Genomic DNA, 19357 nt, shown 5'->3' on the forward strand with positions numbered 1-19357 from the left:
TCATACATGTCATGTAAGATCTCAGAGCTGCCATTTCAGTGTGAAATTATTGATGTATTTAAGGTGGTGGAAATGTTGTTCCTTTCTTAGAATGGATTTTCAAAGAAAAAAGTGGCAGATCTTTACACCTTACAGTTGAGAGTTAAAATAGGAAATCATGTCATGTGCAAAACTATCTTCTCATGAAGGGGTACTTTTTTTGTATCCTGTTTACTTGATAACAGTAGTCTGTTTATTCAGCTCACGTTCTATATCTGAACTTCCTAGTGCAGATTGGGCAGGTACATAATGAAGTCAAAACCTCAGGACAGTGACAATATTTCTCGATAGCCAAATCACTAGAAATTTAAAATGACTGATGTCAATGTGAGCGCACATTAGTTAGTAAAATAGTAATGAAAATCCGTATTCTTTGTTTAACCTCAGTGTATTACTGAGGAGGGAAATTCCCCTTTCCGGTTAATATTTGTAGGCTGTAATCGTTTTCAAGTTTTTCTTCTTTTCTGATGAGTCACAGCACCCTCTGCTGGACAGAAGTGCGAAGTGCCATAGTTTAAGGGGCCAGGCTATACTAATCGTGTGTGGAAAAAGCACACAGGATTTCAATGGATTTGGCAGATAATTTAAGCATTGACAAAAAAATAAAGAAATAAATGATAGGTATGCTAAATATATTCAGGTCTTTAGATCGATTCGGACAATTTAGTTCATGCAAATATCTTATATCAGTTATTCTGGTCTGACCACACCACACACATGAGCACATTTGGTGCCTTTAGGGGGTGTCTGGAATATTTCAATTATGAAAATTTCATCGTGAGATTAATGCCACGGAAGCCGTGGCAACATTTAATAGACAAAGTGACATGTATTAAATACCTGCAATGTTTATAACGTGTATATAGTCCCTTTAGGGCTACTGAATCTACATACACGCAAAATTGCGATATTAGAAGTAGGAAATTACCGTGAGCACGGGAAGGCAGCAGGAGAAGCCATTAGCGGGTTTCGCATTATTTTTACACTTTGTGAAAACATATTTTGCGATGGATTCACAGTCTCCGCTGAAGCCATGGGAAAGGCGGATTCCTGGGGCAATGAGTGCACCTATAAATTACAGGTAAACTTGCTATAGCCGCGTTAGCTTTCTCGCCATCCTGTTTTTGTGTTTGTTGACGGCAGCTGGTTCGGTGTTGTTGCTAGCTTAGCTTACGCTAAGTTTGTTGCATAAGCGAGGAGATCTCATCTCAAATAGTAGAAGTTTTGACATAGTGTTATAAATCATTACCAGTTGACCAATAATATTTCCATTTATCAGAATACTTTGCCAAAGCCAGCTATTTAAACAAAGTAACAGTTGAACAAGTAACGTTACCCAACCAACTAACGTTAGCTAGGCCCAACGAGGCCATGTGACTTTTTCGTGGCTAATTTCTCAAAGATTTTCTTGCAGGCTCTCTTTATAACTTTATGAACGTAAACACCACACAAAGCATTATTTTAAATCGTGTTCATTTGCCCTTTTACACTTAGTTTTCAATACGGGATTCAGCAGAAATTGCTATAAAACGGTCTCTTCACCGTCTTTGCTGTTGACTTTTAACGGTTAACTTTAGCTAAAATTTAACGTTAGCACTATAGTTTTTGATTTGAGGTAACATCGCTGTTTGAATTTCATACCAATAACCTATGGACCACGTTTGAAGAATATCATTTTCGATGTTTAAGGTTGTTCGAGCTAATCCAAAGGGTTGTTTTTGAATATCCTAGTATTGCCAATGAATCATTAGCCAATGCCTGCTGTAACTAAGTATCAGGCCATGGCTAATTGAAATTACAACCATGCTCTTTTTCTTTACCACACAAAAAAAATTACATATAAAATCACTGACAATGTTTTGAACTGTATGTTTTGTCCTTTTCACCAATCAGGTCTACAAATTTTGGACCATCTGCGGGCCCCTCTATATCTGCAGGCCCTCCTGCTCTGACCAGGATGGTGCCCCCAGTGCCCCCTCGTCCCATCCAGCAGGGCTACCGTCCATCCTACAGCTCTTTCCCCACCTCCTCTTATAGCCCCTATGGGAGCTCCATGTATGGGGGGTACAGCCCCTACAGCTATGGTGGTGGCTACGGCCTGGGAGGGTACAGCCGCCTCTCCCACACGGAGGATGTTGCCCCCAGCCGGTTTGTGCAGCAGGCGGAGGAGAGCAGCCGTGGTGCCTTCCAGTCCATCGAAAGCATTGTGCAGGCCTTTTCATCAGTTAGTATGATGCTGGACGCCACCTTTTCAGCTGTGTATAACAGTTTCCGTGCTGTGCTAGATGTAGCCAACCACCTAACACGGCTGCGTACACACCTCACCCGAGTTTTGTCAGCCTTCGCTCTGGTACGCACCTTACGCTACCTCTACCGACGGTTACAGAGGCTGCTGGGGAGAAGGTCAGATGCTGAGGTTGAAGACTTGTGGGCAGACAGTGCAAGTGATGCCCTGGCTACAAGTGCATCCAGGGGGTATGGAGCAGGAATGGAGGATCAGCCTGTGAAGTCTTGGCCAATCATTCTATTTTTTGCTGTAGTCTTGGGGGGACCCTACCTTATCTGGAAACTGCTGAGCTCCACCACTAGCTCAGAAGAAAACGGTGAGGCAAACATTCAAGACTTTCTAATTGCAGATGAGATGGTAAACTTTTTTTGGTGAACATTTGTGTATACACGTACCTTTTATTATTTATTTATTTTTTTCAAGTTCAGGAGCATCTTCACAAATTCAGGGTCAGTCCTGAAATTCAGCCATTCCAGGGTTCTCATTGCTCTTTAGATCAGCATCTAGGCCCAAGTCTTTTCAGGTGTGTTTTTTCAGCCAATGTATGTATGATGTGCTACAGCAAACTATACAATGTTAAACAATATATATGATAATCTGATTATTGACAAGTTAATACTTAGCAGTAACAAATTAAAGACCAATATAGGGCCATTTTGCTTGCACAAGGATTACCCACAGAAATGAAACTGCTGTAACTGGATGTAAAATTGAACTAATGGTAAAATAGTATACTAAAATATGAAATGATAATGAATATAGTAATTCATATATTAACATTATAGTAACAATATAGGCTACTATTAACTGAACATTAGAGTCTTTATTATACTACTACACTCATGTATACTAGTTCCTCCTCCAGGTTGTGGATAGTGTCTACGCAATGGACAGATGGAGATTAAACATGTATCATTTGTTCCATTATAATCAAATCGCAATATTATCCACAATAATCACAATATGACTTTTTCCAAATCGTGCAGCCCTGTAACTCCCTTCTGCTATGTAGCACATAATATAAATATAAAAGCAAACTTCAATGATTACTGGATTGGAGTGAAAACTTGCACAGCCTTGTGGCTCTGAGGGTCTCGAAGATATCAATTCAACCTTCTCTCAGTTCTCAGCTGTACCCAAGGCAGCATGTTTTTTTGTTTTCCTTTAAAAACAAATAAAATATCAAACCAATGATCAATAGAAATATATTCCATAGCAGAGAAGCTGGTGTCATGTCATAGATTTGGTGTATGTCCTGTACTCACAGCTCTTAACAAGCAAAGATGTTTTGTGTGTTTCTTTATTTAGCCACTAACTGGGCCAGCGGGGAGGATGACCATGTAGTGGCCAGAGCGGAGTATGACTTTTCAGCTGCATCTGAAGAGGAGATTTCTGTGCGGGCTGGAGACATGCTGAACCTTGCCCCTAAAGGTTAGAGCTCTTTTAATGACTGCTGTCCTCATGTTTCTCTCATATGACAATGGTTTAATGCATTTGGGCGTAACTGGCCATTATGGTCAATGTTGCAAATTAATGATTTTTGCATCAGTGTGATGCCAGTTTCTTGATTTGGTTTCTCACCTAAAGTTTCTAAGTCGATTTTCCAGAAAATGATATATTAAAGGAAATGGTCACGTTATAATATATTTATATTATGTTATATCATAACATAAAATGGCATGTATAAAGTGATGGAGGATTTTATCTATATCACCCAGTCCTTGGCTGTAGTATTTTGGTAGATTTCTTGCTACTCTGTATAACAGAGTAAGATAACAGTCAAAACCAGTATATGACTACATCCCTATTTTGTTATTAAAAGATTGTAATTTTTTAAATTCTTTAATTTTTAGAACTGGCTTTTATTTAATGTTTTGTTTACTTGTGTTTGTTTAGATATATTTTTTTGTATTTATTTTAAGTGCAAACACTGTTGATTGCTGTGAGTAGTTGTTGCCAAGGTAACAACTAGTGGGATCCACATAAACATTATGAATTAACTAATAGCTTGTTTAACTGTCCATGTTGTATTGTAAATGCACGGTGTATCATCAAATGATATAAGAGGAAGACATGCTTCGAAACAACACAACAGTGTTGTCTGATAGTTGTGAACTCCCCCAACCCCAAGTTGATGAACTCAGATCATGACCTTTTTCATTCTCCCCTTTTGTTTAGAGCAACAGCCCAGGGTGCGTGGCTGGCTGCTGGCCAGCGTGGACGGTCAGACCATAGGACTTGTCCCAGCTAACTATGTCAAAATCTTGGGCAAGAGGAGAGGCCGTAAGCACGCAGAGATGGAGAGGCTTGCTCAGGCTCAGCAAGAGAATGCACAGGCCTCCCAGACAGCCCATGCTGCACACCTACAGTTAAATCCTGCCCAAGGCTTTACCCCGGGCCTCGGTTCAGCCTCCACCTCAGCATCCGCAGAGGAGCTGCTAGAGGCCGTGTACACAGAAACACCAACTTCTCTCAGTGTGGGAACATCTAGTGCTAGTATGCCCTCCAGCAAAGCGCTAAACATCCCCGAGAAGGTGGACTTGTGATGTTCGTGTATGTATGCATGTCTCTGTATGCAAGTCACAATGTTCATAACATGGGTTGGCTCAGTCAGTACTTGTTTGCAGTGTTTAACTCTGAAGCTTGACTTATAATCAGCTGACCATAGGTATTTGGAGAAACACCATGGACCTCTGTTAAGAATTGCTCAAAGTAGTTGGTAGGCTCATCTATAATGAATAAAGGCATCAAACCCACTGGTTTTCGGTTTTACTCTTCTGTTTAGAACCAGTGTCTCAAATTAGGAGGTTATCTTTACATTTCTTTGATCAGAGCTTGTTCAAGAAAGACGGTTTTGTGTATTCTCTGTTCTTACAACCATGTCTGATGTAATTTCTTGAGATTGTTTTGTTGATGTTTAAGTTAATGAGGTGCACTGATACATCATCTGTGTAATGACGGTGTAAGGACAAAGCCAGGATATTTTGTTGTTGATAATGTAATTATGTAACCTTGTACTTGGTTTTGGCCATCCCTTATAGGCTGATTTGTCCTCTGTATTGTCGTGTAAAGCAAATGGGATTGGATTCAGTCAGAATGAGAAGGGGCTAATTTTGCACATTTTCAATGGTTCCTTAGTCACAAAGTAATTTTGTAAATATTTAATATAATTATTTTGAAAATAAATATTGTCAAAAATCATTTTTGCCTATTGTGTAATTTTGTCAAGTGAACAGGAGTAGAAAGTTGGATCTGATACAGTAGGTTTAATTAGTAATAAGGTTTTTGCATCCGTAACATCTGAAAGTTGAAGTTTAAGCATAATTTAACGACAAGAGTGTTTACTTTGTTTAATTTTATTTTTATTGTAGTAATAATATTGTTAGTGTTAGACTTTATTTAGTTTTTTGAAGGCTTAAGGAAGATTTGTTGCAGAAACTCTGGATTTACGGCCGCCGTCTCCAAGCAACAGGACGCGTAACCTGCTGCAGTGCGACAGTGGGGACGAGTCAGCGTTGCAGATACAGACGGAGCCAACCAAAGAGCGTTTACCTCCCTGAATTATTTTAGGACTTGACCGACGAGTTTGTATTGTGACCGTGCAGCCCCTCGATAACATTTCCCCCGTGCTAATGGGCTTAAATATATACATTCATGGATGCTATAGTTATCCGAAATGCTAGCTGAGTGGAGCTAATGTTGCCTTCAAGGACTACTGGAAATATAGCATAAATGCCGTTGAGTTTGGAGGTTCATTCTTGACCTAGGTTTAGTACTTTGACAAAATATTCTGAACTCCCGCGACTTGACAATACTTGCCCATTTAGATAAGTGAGCACAATCGTTTATGGAGGTGTATACCTTATAATTTATTCTGACATTTTTTGAAGAAAATGGCAGAACCCACCAACAACGGAGGAATACTATACGACTGACTGACACCGTTAATGGTGGTCGTGTGGCGCCTGTGCCGAGGAGTACCTGAAGGCAGCAGATCCAGTCCCGCAAAGTTAGCTAGCGTTAGCAATGGCTGCAGTTAGCCGGTAGGAGAAGACACCGCAGCATCAGCATCACCCACACACACAATGACATAAAACAGACGCCGGCTTACTACAGTGTACGAGACGACGGAGAGGAAAATTTCTGACACCAGATAAGTATGTTAACGATATGTTATCCTTCTTATTGTTAGAATTATGTGTAGGAACTATCTGATTGAATGTGACCTAAAAGCACCTGATCTTGATGCAGCAGGAGGAGGACAGAGGGACTCGGCCCGCGCTAGCATCTTTACTCTACTGATACTGCTAAGTTCTCTATTATATACTATGAATTTATATCATCCATCTGTATCAGCACATGTACGTAAAATGCACAAATCCTTCTCTTTGGCTGCTAACATTATCTCGGAGTACAGCTCTGCAGAGCCTTCAGGAGGATGTTACCAATCATTTTTTTTGGTGATGAAAAACAATAATTTTGATATCTAGTGAATGACGCATTAACACAACCATCAGTCTCTAAACACAGTCCTATAAAAATCAATTCACATACAATTTATATTACTGTGAGACTACTTATTTAGATGCATGAAGCATTTGCTTGTTTATGTTAATAAAAACTATGGAACTTTAGAAAGTGAGGGTTACCCTCCACTAGCTAACTTACATTCTCTGTTGTGACTAGGGCCAGACAGTCCTCATTAATCAGTATCCACAATACGTAACTATGATAATGTAATATTTTGTTGATGACTGCTATTGCTGTCACACCCCATTTCACTTGAGATAGGAGTGCTCTAGAAACAAAAGCATGCATAATTCGGATTTGGGCTGCACATAACTGTTAGTTTCATTATTGATCAATGTGGTGATTTTTAAATACATTCATCATTGGGGCTTTAAAATTTCATATAATAATTTTCTCTAATCCTTTGTTATGCCTGACCAAGAGTCTAAACACCCAAAATACTCAGTTTAATATCACATAAGACAAAAAACAGCAGCGAAGTTGACAAGTTGGAAAAAGAGAATGTTTATACTTCCTTCTTGAAAAAGAACTTAAATGATTATTAAAATAGTTGCCAATTAATTTTCTGTTGATCGACCAATCATTTTAGCTGTGATCTGGATATGATGATCAGGCAGAAAGGTTAGTGGTTGACAGATATGGGTTTTTCAATAGCCGATATTTAGAGAGCAGTGCAGCTGATGGATGATATATAATGCTGATATCAAAGTAAAGAAAGTCATGTACAATCCCATTATTCCATGTAGAGGACAATCTAATTTATATGGTTATCTTATCCAATAACTTGTTGCTTTAGATGGAATTTGTATTACTTAATGACATAGAAAAATACACTGGGTTATGCTATAGATTTAGAAAAGATGATGGTGACTTAGGAAGTTTAGGGCTCTAAACTTTCTTTTTCACCACCTTTCAAAACCACAGGGAGCGTTAACATCGTTCCACAGCAGCTACACTGACAAAGCTGATGTGTCTGCAGCCATTTTTCGTTTATTGGCCTTGTGAGTACAGGCATCCGTCGAGGCAGATTATCTCAAAATGCCAGATATCAGCCTCATTAATTGGTTTATTAATAAGATAGATGCATTCATTGTTTCTTATTGCCTTTTGTTTCTTGTCTCTGCCTCTGTAGAGATGAGCCGCTTCTGCTCAGACAACAACAACTTTCCCTATGACAACAATGTCCTGGTTTTGGACATGGTTCTGGGATCTCTGTGGGGAGTGCCTCAGCCTATAAACTGGGACAACGTAGCCAAGCTAGTTCCAGGATTTACTCCCAAGGAGGTAACTGAAATGCTGGGTAACTATGAATGCTTCCATCCATCCACCCCTTCATGTTTCCAGTCCCATTCATCAATCCTTCCATGGTTTAGTAACGTTAGGCTTGGCTTGCTGATGAATAAATAATACCTTGGCACTGATGTGATGTTTCAGTGTGCCCATCGATTTGAGGAGCTGAAGAGCACGGGAGGTTTTCCTCATGTGGACAACCAATGTAATGCCCTGACAGAAGGAAGGACCTCCCCTTCTGACGGCCTGTCCACGCTGCTGGACACTGGAGAGGTGGTGGAGACAGGAAGCAGCCAGAGCGCCAGCAAAGTTACAGGTAAGTTAGTGCCATCCTGAGTAATACAGATAACATTTTAATTTGGTCGGTTTAACCAACAAGAGTTGGGTACTGGCTCATCTGCATGTTCGTCGTCCTCATCGGGGTCTCGTCCCGACTGCAACTTCGCACAGCCATTGAAGTGGAGTGGACCAACACTCCACAGGCCACAATCAACAACCTGATCAACTCTATGTGAAGGAGATGTGTTGCACTGCGTGAGGCAAATGGTGGTCACACCAGATACTTACTGGTTTCCGGACCCCCTAAATACAGTGAAACATTTTCGAGTGGCCTTTTATTGTGGCCAGCCTCAGGCACACCTGTGCAATCCCCATGCTGTCTGATCAGCATGTGTAAAATGCCACACTTGTGAGGTTGATGGATGATCTCGGCAAAGGAGAAGTGCTCACTAACACAGATTTTGACGATTTGTAAACAATATTTGAGAGAAATAAATATTTAGGAGAAATATTTGTGTACATAGAGAAAGTCTTAGATCTTTGAGTTCAGCTCATGATGAATGGGGGCAAAAACAAAAGTGTTGCGTTTATAATTTTGTTCAGTGTAGATGGGATATAATGCTAAATAATTCTAGGACATATCGTCCCTGCTGGTTTTCCGTCATACTTTCATACTTTGGCCAGTATGGTCATGAAACTAAGATTAAATTCAGTTCTATGTGGATTTAAAAAGGTCTTAAATTGGCATAGGATGGCAAACTTATAACCTTGTTAACTTATAAGTTAAAGTTATAAGTTTGCCATCTAATTTTTTTAATTTTTGCAGCTTTTTACCTCACAGGAATCAGGAAGTTTCATTCTATCTAAAATGCATTAAGTTTTTTCATTTAATAACAGCTTGTCTCAAATGAAATAGAGTTAATTTGAACATTGTGACTATGGCTTTTTGCTTTGCAAGATGTAATCAGTTCAAGCAAACTCTGTTAACTGAAATGTTCTCAGGCTAGTAGAAAACATGGACTACTGTTTGATAACTGGGTTTTAGAGTATATTTACATTTGTTGTGCTGGTGTTACCAGGGTCCAAATCGACAGGAGTCTCAGGAAGGGTCGGTGCTGTGGAGAAGAAAGAGAGAAGAGTCTCGGCAGAGGAGGATGACAAACCTCAGAAGCCACGAGAGTAAGTAATGAGAACCTTATATCAAAGATATTTTTTACTCACACACTCTGTACTTTAAAGGTGGCTCTAAAAATTTCTATGTTCTCGTATTTAAAATTGAATTTAACAGTCAGGTATGTATTTTTTCCTACAGTCCTAACATGGTCATCCATGTGTGTGATGAGACAAAGAACCTGAAGCAGGACTTCACATGTCCCAGAGATCTTCTCATTAAAGAGATGCGTTACTTTGCGGAATACTTGTCTGTGGAGTCCCAGAGGTGGGAGGAGGTGGACATCTCCGTTCACTGTGACGTGCAGATCTTCGACTGGCTCATGAACTACGTCAGGAGGAACTCTGCAGGGGATGGAAGCAGGGACAAACCCCGGCTCGGTAAATCCTTGGAAAAACTGTTAAACAATAATAGATATCACATTAATACACATGGGAATGCTTGAGCTGTCACTTACACTTCCTGTTTGTGTAAATCTGTGGATGGTGCTTGATTTATTAGGAACTAAATGTGGTGTGTGTTTGGTGGGTTACTGGCTGTGTGTTCTGTGTTGTTTGTTGGTTGTGGGGTTAGCTTGGTTGGTCATGTGGTGTTTGTCGGTTACAGAGCCCAGCAATGTGATCTCAATCCTGATCTCCTCCGAGTTCTTGAAGATGGATACGTTAGTAAGTGTTGTGACGTGTGATGCTAGGTGTGGTGATGTGCTTCGGGCCTTTTGTTTTTCAAATGTAAAAAAATCAATTGATATGTGGCCTGGAAACAACCATGTTCCCAATAATATTTAATGGCAAATACACTGAAGCCTCAGAGTTGCCCAAAAAGTACTAGCAGCTTGCAAATTTGTGTATGTTTCAGAACTAATAATCTGTAATCTCTCCTAGTCCAGGAAAAACAAGAGGCCCATACATAGAGCTTTGTTAAATTTATGTTGCATGGATGTTAAGAGTGTAGATGTTATTTTCCCCCCTGATTTATTTAGACAGTTTGCAAAAAAGTTTCTCACCACTGCCGTACTTACTAGTGGTCGACCGATACGGGTTTTTTAATGGCCTATGCCGATATTTAGAGAACACGGTGGCTGGAGGCCGATATATAATGCCGATATCAAAACAAAGGAAAGTCTTGCATAATTCCATTATTACATGCACAGTCTAATGTTTATGGTTATCTGAGCCAGTAATGTGTTGTTGTTGTGTTGTTAGATGGATTTTATTAATTCATAAAATAGAAAAATACTCTGCGTTTTGCTGTAGATTTCAGAACATGACTGGTGTTTAAGAGAGAGCAGGGTACAGTTTGTCAGAAGTGACATCATTCAACTGCATTATTCTCCAGAATATAACAATATACAGTATATTTACGCTAGCCAGTAATGTTTTAGATTAGATTTTAGATTTGATTTATCGACCTTGTGAGTGCAGGTATCGGCCAATGCCAGTTATCTTAAAATGCCAGATATCGGCCTGATTGATCGGTCTATCACTAGTACTTACTAAGGTGCTGTAAGAAGAACTCACATTGTGGCAATGATAAAGTAGTGTTTGATTAATAATTATGTAGGAGAATTTAAATAAAATGTTCCACCGCTGTAAAATGGTCTTATGAGTGGTATATGTTTGTCTGTGGTCAGGTGGAGGAGTGTATCCAGTACTGCCACAAACACATGAGCGCCATCGTGGCCACACCCTGCAACATGAACTGCATCAACAGCAACCTGGCAACGCGCATCGCCGACCTCTTCAACCACAATGAGGCGGACGACATCAGGGACAAAAAAGACAAGTTCAAAAGGTAACAAGATGGCAATGATAGATAAAGATAGTTGTTTTACAAGTCATTTGTCAAAGCATCTTGAATGTGATGAAACTTGTCCAAACAGTGTTCCAGGGAAAGTGAATGTGAATAAGTCACTGGGTTCATTTATGTTTCTATTTGTGACAAAATGCAAAAGCAGTCAGTGCTAGAAATGCACTTTTTTTTTTTTATTTCCCCATCAAAGCAAATTGTTTCAGAAGAAAATTGAGCGTCTCTTCGATGCCAGCTGCCAGAGCCGAGATTCACCAGGAAACGGGTCGACTCTCTACAGGTGAGTAGCAGCAGTTAGCTTCTTAGTTTCTCCCTCCAAGCAGTGACTCACTGTTTAGGAACAGCCTTAATCACAACCTGTATCTGTGAGTGAGTTCACGAAGCTTCTCCTGCCTTGACATTTGATTTGTTCTCTCATTTTTAGTGCTAGTCTTACTATTTGTTTTCAATCCCAGGTGTGGTCTGTGCCTTAAACTGCTGACCAAAGACACAGAGAGGAAGATTTCTTGTGTTCCAGGGAAAATCAATGTCGATACTCGTGGAGAAATCATATATACACACACTAGGTATTATAGCAGCCATTCTATATGTCAGCAGTAATACACAGAAATATCCCATTGGCGTTTTTTAAGGGGTAAAGTCTTGATCACAATCTGTGTGTATTCGTGTGTGTAGACAGAAGAGCTGGGATGTGCATGAATACATCACTGGTCTGTATGAGGAGCTCAAGTCCTGGGTCCTGGTCTACTGGAGAATCTGGGGTACCATCAACTACCTCACCTGCTCCCGATGCCAACAGGTGTGTGTTTGTGTATTAGAGCTGCAACAACGATAATCAAATAATTGATTAGTTGTCAACTATTAAACTAATAACCAACTATTTTGGTATTCGATTAATTGGTTACAGTAATTTTTTTAAGATAAACTTTATGGACTAAACAACTTCTCGATTAATCGAGAAAATTGACAATGTAAATAATCGTTAGTTGCAGCCCTGCTGTCCTGTTGTGCATGCATGTGAGGTTATGGACGTGTATGAGCACTTAATGACACAGTATATTCAACCCTACCTAAAGAGTTTCAATTCAGTATGTGTTTGTGTGTGTGTGTGTGTGTGTGTGTGTGTGCGTATAGGTGTTTGTGTGTGCAGAGCTGACACATTGCAAGTACCACCCAGACTCTGTGCTGTACCCTGGCATGGGTACAGAGAAAGGCTGGCATGGTGCAGGAATCTATCCCTGCTGCAACCAGAGGGTCCTCCGCTTTGACCCCACCGGTATGCCCAAGGTATTGACACACACACTCACTTAACCTGTCAAATACATGCTTAAAATAACTGTTATTTTTATACTCAAAATCCTTTGCTTGACACTAAAGTCATGCAGATAAATAATCTGACCAGGGTGTTTCCATGCCCTCCACCCATCGCATTCTTTGATGGCTACTGACCCCGTTTATCCTCCATGGCTACAGAGAATGAATAAATGCAGCTCACAGTTCAGCCTAACACAGACACACAGGCACAAGCTAAACTGCTGCACAAAGAGACTGATCTACGATGAGCAGTAGAACCTCTATGTGTTTAATAATGCACTCTGCGATCACATGCTCTTTGTTAGTGATTTCTCGATTCATTGCTTGTCGTCCTACTTACACTTTTCAAGTTGCACGTTAAAGCTTCAGGAAAGCCTGATGAAGTTAAGCGTGACTGTGTTTGTGTGTTCAGGGCTGTAAGATGCGAGACCACATAGTGAACGTGCCTGACGAAGAGAACTGTGACGAGGTGGCCTCAGCCCAGACCAGAGTCCTTAATGACCTGCTGCTGCACAGAGACGCAGTGTGTTTGTCTAACACGCCACCTGCAGAGGGGTGAGCATGAGTGTGTGTAGATTGTTTGAAGATCTGTGTGTGTGTGTGTGTGTGTGTGTTTGTTATTCTTGGGCTTCAAAAAAAAAGACAATGGGAAGCTGGATGCACAAGCTCACGGGTTTGGTGTTGGGTCAGACTGGCCGGAACTAAATGACCTCTGCAGGAGAACAGGTACGGAACTAAAATGCACCCCACAGGGGCTTGACACAGTAAACGTCTCTGATGTAGTGGTGAAGGATCCATCCAACACAGCACCAGACAAAACATCTCACCTGCTCCAGCCCTGAACTTCAAGACAATGTCTACTGGAGATGCAGAGAGCTCAGTCAGTACTGTCAGTACTGGACCAGTCTAAGCCTTGAGGGGAGGCGGGCAAAGCTGCCCTGTGCTGATCTCACACCATCTACAGCAATGCCATCATCAGTGAGGAGATACTTACCTTCCTGTGTGAGAGCTCAATCACAGGTTCTCCCAACCAGGACCATCCATTCACCCCTCTGTATGCTGCAAGACCCCTCAGCATCTGGAGTCAGTGGACCATATCATGAACGGCTCTAGCTCTCTTAAAGGGCTGTATATTGCCAGACATGACAGAGTTGTAGCTGTGCAGATCCCGCATTCAGAGAATGAGCACATCTATAAGCACACTGCTGACAGATCTGAGCGGTTTAACTCTCCTCCAGAAACCGTCTGTGGAATTGCTAGTACACCTGACATTATCACCGTCTACTTTACAGAAAAGAAGGTCAAAATGTATCATGTGACCATTTCTTTGACCTGTTTCTAGAAGAGTCATACAATGCCAGCTTATTGTTCTAGTTCTCTGCAGTTTTGGACATGCACACAGGCTGGTGGTACGTGGACTTTGCATTGGTGGGCTACACCAAACAAAGACCAAACAGCTGACAAAGTCCTGGTCCATGTCAGCGGTCATAGGGAGCATGTTTATATGGAGGATAGATGGAGGAGACGTTTTTTTTTACCCTTGAAAACTGTACACCCATGATGAAGTGTGATCTGCTTGAATATCCTGGACTCTTCAGAAAATTAGATTTCAGATGAAATGTGACTGTATTGCAGAATCAAATAAAGTATAAAAATGTCCATATGCCAACATTTTACAGGGGCACTTGTTATGAAACAACGTCCAACAACGTCCCAATGAAATTCTGTTTGTTTGTGTTGGTATGTGTGTTAGTGCTGAGGAGAGTCCATCCAGTGCAGTAAAGGTTCAGGACGGTGACGTTCTCTTGGAGCCAACACTGCTGGGACCTCTGAGAGGAGACGGCAGCACTGTAAGTCTCTCTCTCTCTCTAATTTTCTCTTTTTGGTACTTTTCTTCTTTGTGCCAGTGTGTCTCTTCACCTGTGTCATATTTATGGTTCTGACTTCAACCATTTCTTCTTTTTAACCAGTTTTCCCTGTTGAAAAACTGGAGTCTGCAACTGGTAGGACTTTTTTCTTATGTACTTCATCACATCTTCTAATATTCTGGCATTGATCACTATGTTAGCCAGCTGTCTCCCGAATTACAAACACATCCAGGTGCAAAGGAAAGCGTAAATGGTGCTTTTACTGAGATATGTTGTTAAATCAGTCGAATGTAAAGATTGCGGGTGCCAGCATCTAAAGTCAGTGTCATCAAAAAGCTGAGTTGTAATTGTCTAAAACTTGTGACCTTTGCCCTTCCAGAGGCAGCAGTCTCTCCTGTCAGAGGATGAGGAGTACACCACGGGGTCAGAGGTCACTGAAGATGAGGTGGGAGATGAAGAGGAGCTGTCCAAGAAACAAGGTGGAGAAGCTTTGTAGCTTTTTGTGACAGGTCTCATGTTGCTTATTAAACTGAAAAATGTATTATCAAAATAACTAAAATAATTTAACTTTCTGAACTAGTCAGCTCTAATAGCAGCAGTGTTATAAGGTTACTTTGGAAATGTAATAGGTTACTGATTACAAGTTACCCTATTTAAAATAGAATAGCGGTGTAACTATTTCAATTACTTTTTCAAAGTAATGTAACTTATTGCATTTAATGACCTTTTTGAAATTTTAAAAGAACGTTTTCAAGCATTTCCGAAAGACAGCTTGAGAGGCAGTTTCACTGGCAGACAGGTGGCGCTGCGAAAAACAGGCAAAACAACAAAAAGAATATTATTCAACATATAGTCGAGCTTTTTACAGAAAAAAACCCCCATCAGTTCTCTTCATTAGTAGTTTAACAGTTAAGTGGATAAAATGTTGTGAACAGATTCAACTATGACGGCGGTGATGCTTTGCGTTTTCTACTCAAGCTGTTGAAAGAGAGGTGCGCTGCATGTCTGAAAGAAATAATAATAAGTCGATCTATTCACGTAATTAACAAGCTATTGCGATGTTTAATTGCAGGATCATAACTGTTCTCGTCATTACTATTGTAACAGGGTTTTTGACAGTTTAATTGCAGTTCTCATGATAAATCCTGTGTAATCAGAGAAACTTTTCGAGCAGTGAACAGCGATTGAAAGCAGTTATTACTGCAGTGATCGGGTGATAAGGATTCCAGAATATTAATTAAGTTATTCCTGAATATCAAAACAGTTATATGTATGGGGTGTTTCCTTTTCATTGTATTTGTTATTATTTTTTGTATTTTTATCATGTAACATATGATGCCTTGAGGTTATCATTTGCTGTGACGAATCACCCCTGACCTCATTATAAATGTCATGTTTATTTTCATTAAATGTTTCATTGAATTTTCGTTCCGTTGACCGCCACGCCATTTAATTTAAGCACCGCCACGGTGCTTAAATTAAATGATAAAAGTAAAATGAGGACACATAATGAAACATTCCTCTATTCATAGCACATCCCTACTGTTCCACCCTCACTTTACATTTTCATCCCGTTTATATTTAACATTGCGTTGTTGTTACCCTTCAGCCCTTTTTTAGGGATGGAAAAAAAAGCAGTTGCTCCTTTTGGCCAGCAGGTGGCGGCGGATGCCATCAACATGCTCATTCTGCTTCTTTCTTTTTCTGTTTCCAGCTGCTAAGAAGGCCAAGAAGACCCACAGACCTCTGAAAAAACAAGTGTCCTCTCCAAACTTCCAACGCAAAGACAAACCAGAGAAAGTGAGTCAGTGGCTTCATTACTAAAGAGGAAAACTAGCCTTCTGGCTAACTCTGGAATATTTATGTACATGGATGCAAAGGCTGAAGTGTTCATTAACGTGCTCTGCCCCCTTTTAAATAAATAAATACACATTCAAAGCCCTCACTGGTGTAAAATCTTGCAGAATGCAACTTGAATTTCTAAAACCTTGTAACCTTGTGTTTTACTGTAACAGTGTGTATTATTTCCAGCTTGGGCATTAAATGATTTATTGAGATAGAAGGCTATACACTCACGGTGTTCACATTTTGTTTTAACAAGCAAAAATAAATCAGCTTCCATGAATTGGTGCTTACAGTTGACTCTAAATGATGTATTACTGCTCCAAAACCTCTATTTAAAGAGACATAGTCAAACATCATGTCCCTAAACATATCATGTACACTGCTTATTTATGGTTTCTGAACTGTCATTAGTTATTGTAGATTCAACCAGAAACATTTTAGTCTGTTTGTTTTTTATGCAGCATGTATATTTTTTTTAGTTTCATCTGGAGCTATAATAGTGTTTGTTAGTTACTGCATATTCACACTTGAGTAGCAAACTTTAACTTTATACCTGCATTTTTGTGTTCTCTAACCTAAATCTGCTTTTCTCTCCATCAGTCCAGGGACAACACACCTTTCACGTGAGTTAATCTGCAAACACAAGATCATTTAAAATACACTCATACACTCACTGCAGTATCAGGTGAGGGTGGAAGTGTGGTTATGCTCGGCTTTTATTTGAATAAAACATTTTCAAATATATGGAATCTTACCTGCCACTTTTTAAATGTATCCAGTGCAGTTAATATTTATTTGACACTGTAAGGGATAAAACAACGAATGAGTCTCAGTACTCGTGCATGCTGTTTGACCAAAAAAGGGATGGGAAAGCTTCACACTAACGTATTGCAACCGATAAAGGCCAGGGTTTGGGCCAACTGCCCTTTTCAGGATTCTGAAGAAGGTACTTTGCTTCATTATAATACATGTGTGTCTTTTTTTTAAATTTGACACTGGTGCCTGTGGTGTGTGTTTTGTAGCGTGAGTGTCCAGAAAAGCAAGTGGGACAGTTCTCGCTCCATGCGATACAACCAGGACGCTCAGAGGGAAGAAGGTAAAGGAGGACTCTACTGGAACTGAATGTTATTAATACTATTTTTAGTCATATCAAGTATAAACCACCCATTCAGTTCCCATTCTTATAGTCGCTCTGATTTTACTCTTTAATTCTTACAGTTACTATTCTTAGTTTTACATCAAGTTCTGTGTTTTTAGTCTTTGTTATAATTTTTGTCTTTATGAACCAGACCAGCGTCGCATGGTAGAGATCATCAGCCACCTGAATAAGATGAGGTTTGGAGACCAGGAACAGAGCAAATCTAAGGATATTAAAGAGGCAAGTATCTGTTCATGTACATTCAGAATGGTATTTAGTGTCAGGATGCAGGGAATGTATGATTTACTTATTTAACATCATGTTGTTACGATTGGGGTTGAGCTGTCAGCTCTCCTGGTCTAGTTTTTGCAGCTGCTGGATTGTTTTTATACTGGATAAGCTGTGTGTGTGTGTTTGTTTTTGCTGATCAGCCTACAGGGGGAATCTACTCCAGACTGGAAGCCCAATTTAAAGGAGCCTCTCAAGCCAGACAGACTTCAGAGAAGATACCCAGGTGCTCTTTGCGGGCACTCACACACTCACACACTCACACACCCCTCTTCATGTCCCATTCGATAACTGACCTTGTTCTTCTTTCTCTGGCTCTGTAGATCAAAAATACGCTATGCTCAAATCCGAACAACATAAAGGACTTGATGGGAAAGAGGCCGCTGAGCTGCTTAAGAGACAAGCATGAAAACTGACGAAGAGCTCACGTAGAGTCAAGAGAACAAAGAGGAAGAGGCGAGATCCTTCTGTGAGGGCTCAGTACAACAAAACACCTTCTTACTGGCAGCCCCTCTAGCACGGCCACCACTTATAACCCAGCTATGGACTCAACCTCACCCCCTTGTCAGTCCTGTTCCTACCCTCTTTGCTTAACTCAGGTGACTATGTATGAATCACCATCAACTGCATCCTATGTCGCTCAGATAGCTATTTATTTGTGCAGCTGTGCTCAGTCCTTGAAAAACAAGGGAGGAGAACTCTGGATCTGGATCCTCTCAGCGTGTCTTCAGAATTTATTTTTGGAGAAGTGGGGGATTCCTACAAAGGACAACATAAGAAGCGCTAGTTTATTCTTTTCCGACCGTCACCTTACCCGATGATCTGAATTACGTGGATCCAGTGAAGTCCACACTTACAGGACTAAGAAAATAGTTTACGAGAGAAAGAAATTCTGCTAAAGACCAGGTAGGGAAGTTTACTGCTTCAATCACAGAACATTAAATTAACTCTGTATTAGCATTAATTGTCTTCTGTGGTGAAGCCCAGTTCTGGTAGACATGTAGTTATAGCCATTCCTCTGTCCTGGAATGTGACCATACTGTACAACACTGGGACCAATAAAACATGAATGACACTGAGCTGCTCTGAGGTTTTTCTGTTTACTGTCCACTGGGTGGCAGTATATCTCCTTGTGGGAGTAAACTGGCCTCTCAACAATCAACTTTGCCCCAGTTTGATCACAACCTGTCGCCTCTGCTCCAGCTTACTGCCGGGTGATATCAACAAATGATTTTATTATACTGATTGTACTCCTTTCACAGTTTTCAGTCATTAGAGGGGGGTGGGGGGCAAAAGGCTAAAAGAGGCCTGTTGATATTGTAGAAACAGTGTGAAGGTCCTGGGTAAAGGAAGGACCGGTATGTGGCGCTGGGTGCATGGCCAACCATCATCTCTGTTTGAGAGGCACTGACTGGTGTGGGCGCTAACCTGGCTCTTCCTGTTTAACTTTCTCATTGGGGTATTAATAACCCTGCCTGCCCACAGCGTAGACACAGAGCAGG

At 40.5% G+C, this 19357-nt stretch overlaps 2 protein-coding genes across 3 annotated transcripts; both read left to right on the forward strand.

Annotated features, from left to right (window-relative positions):
• Window positions 1-836: 836 nt before the first annotated feature.
• pex13 (peroxisomal biogenesis factor 13) lies at window positions 837-5527 on the forward strand. Its single transcript, XM_046067755.1, has 4 exons — window positions 837-1120; window positions 1933-2642; window positions 3635-3757; window positions 4505-5527. The coding sequence occupies exons 1-4, from the start codon at window positions 1047-1049 to the stop codon at window positions 4870-4872; spliced, it is 1275 nt and encodes a 424-aa protein (XP_045923711.1). The 5' UTR covers window positions 837-1046; the 3' UTR covers window positions 4873-5527.
• Window positions 5528-5809: 282 nt separating this feature from the next.
• sanbr (SANT and BTB domain regulator of CSR) lies at window positions 5810-18930 on the forward strand. 2 transcript variants are annotated; one of them, XM_046067772.1, is made up of 22 exons: window positions 5810-6483; window positions 7781-7857; window positions 7989-8140; window positions 8291-8462; window positions 9505-9604; window positions 9738-9976; window positions 10203-10261; window positions 11227-11387; window positions 11596-11682; window positions 11858-11968; window positions 12078-12201; window positions 12537-12689; window positions 13129-13271; window positions 14470-14566; window positions 14687-14719; window positions 14964-15063; window positions 16299-16384; window positions 17030-17052; window positions 17452-17525; window positions 17719-17807; window positions 17999-18081; window positions 18179-18930. In XM_046067772.1, exons 3-22 carry the CDS (start codon window positions 7991-7993, stop codon window positions 18213-18215), a joined length of 2121 nt encoding a protein of 706 aa, XP_045923728.1. In that variant the 5' UTR covers window positions 5810-6483; window positions 7781-7857; window positions 7989-7990; the 3' UTR covers window positions 18216-18930. The 2 variants fall into 2 exon arrangements, with proteins under 2 accessions (XP_045923728.1, XP_045923726.1); XM_046067770.1 differs by lacking the exon at window positions 7781-7857.
• The last annotated feature ends 427 nt before the right edge of the window (window positions 18931-19357 follow it).

The sequence above is a fragment of the Micropterus dolomieu genome, linkage group LG13 (assembly GCF_021292245.1).
Source record: "Micropterus dolomieu isolate WLL.071019.BEF.003 ecotype Adirondacks linkage group LG13, ASM2129224v1, whole genome shotgun sequence".
In the NCBI taxonomy this organism is placed as follows: domain Eukaryota; kingdom Metazoa; phylum Chordata; class Actinopteri; order Centrarchiformes; family Centrarchidae; genus Micropterus; species Micropterus dolomieu.

Bases quoted from the DNA above. Each gene is read 5' to 3' on its own strand.
- sanbr (XM_046067772.1), top strand. From the start codon at position 7,991: ATGAGCCGCTTCTGCTCAGACAACAACAACTTTCCCTATGACAACAAT. The intron at 16,385-17,029 runs GTGAGTCAGTGG...TCTCTCCATCAG, and splicing joins GCAAAGACAAACCAGAGAAA to TCCAGGGACAACACACCTTT. The intron at 18,082-18,178 runs GTGCTCTTTGCG...CTGGCTCTGTAG, and splicing joins ACTTCAGAGAAGATACCCAG to ATCAAAAATACGCTATGCTC.
- pex13 (XM_046067755.1), top strand. From the start codon at position 1,047: ATGGATTCACAGTCTCCGCTGAAGCCATGGGAAAGGCGGATTCCTGGG. The intron at 2,643-3,634 runs GTGAGGCAAACA...TTCTTTATTTAG, and splicing joins CACTAGCTCAGAAGAAAACG to CCACTAACTGGGCCAGCGGG. The intron at 3,758-4,504 runs GTTAGAGCTCTT...CCTTTTGTTTAG, and splicing joins GCTGAACCTTGCCCCTAAAG to AGCAACAGCCCAGGGTGCGT.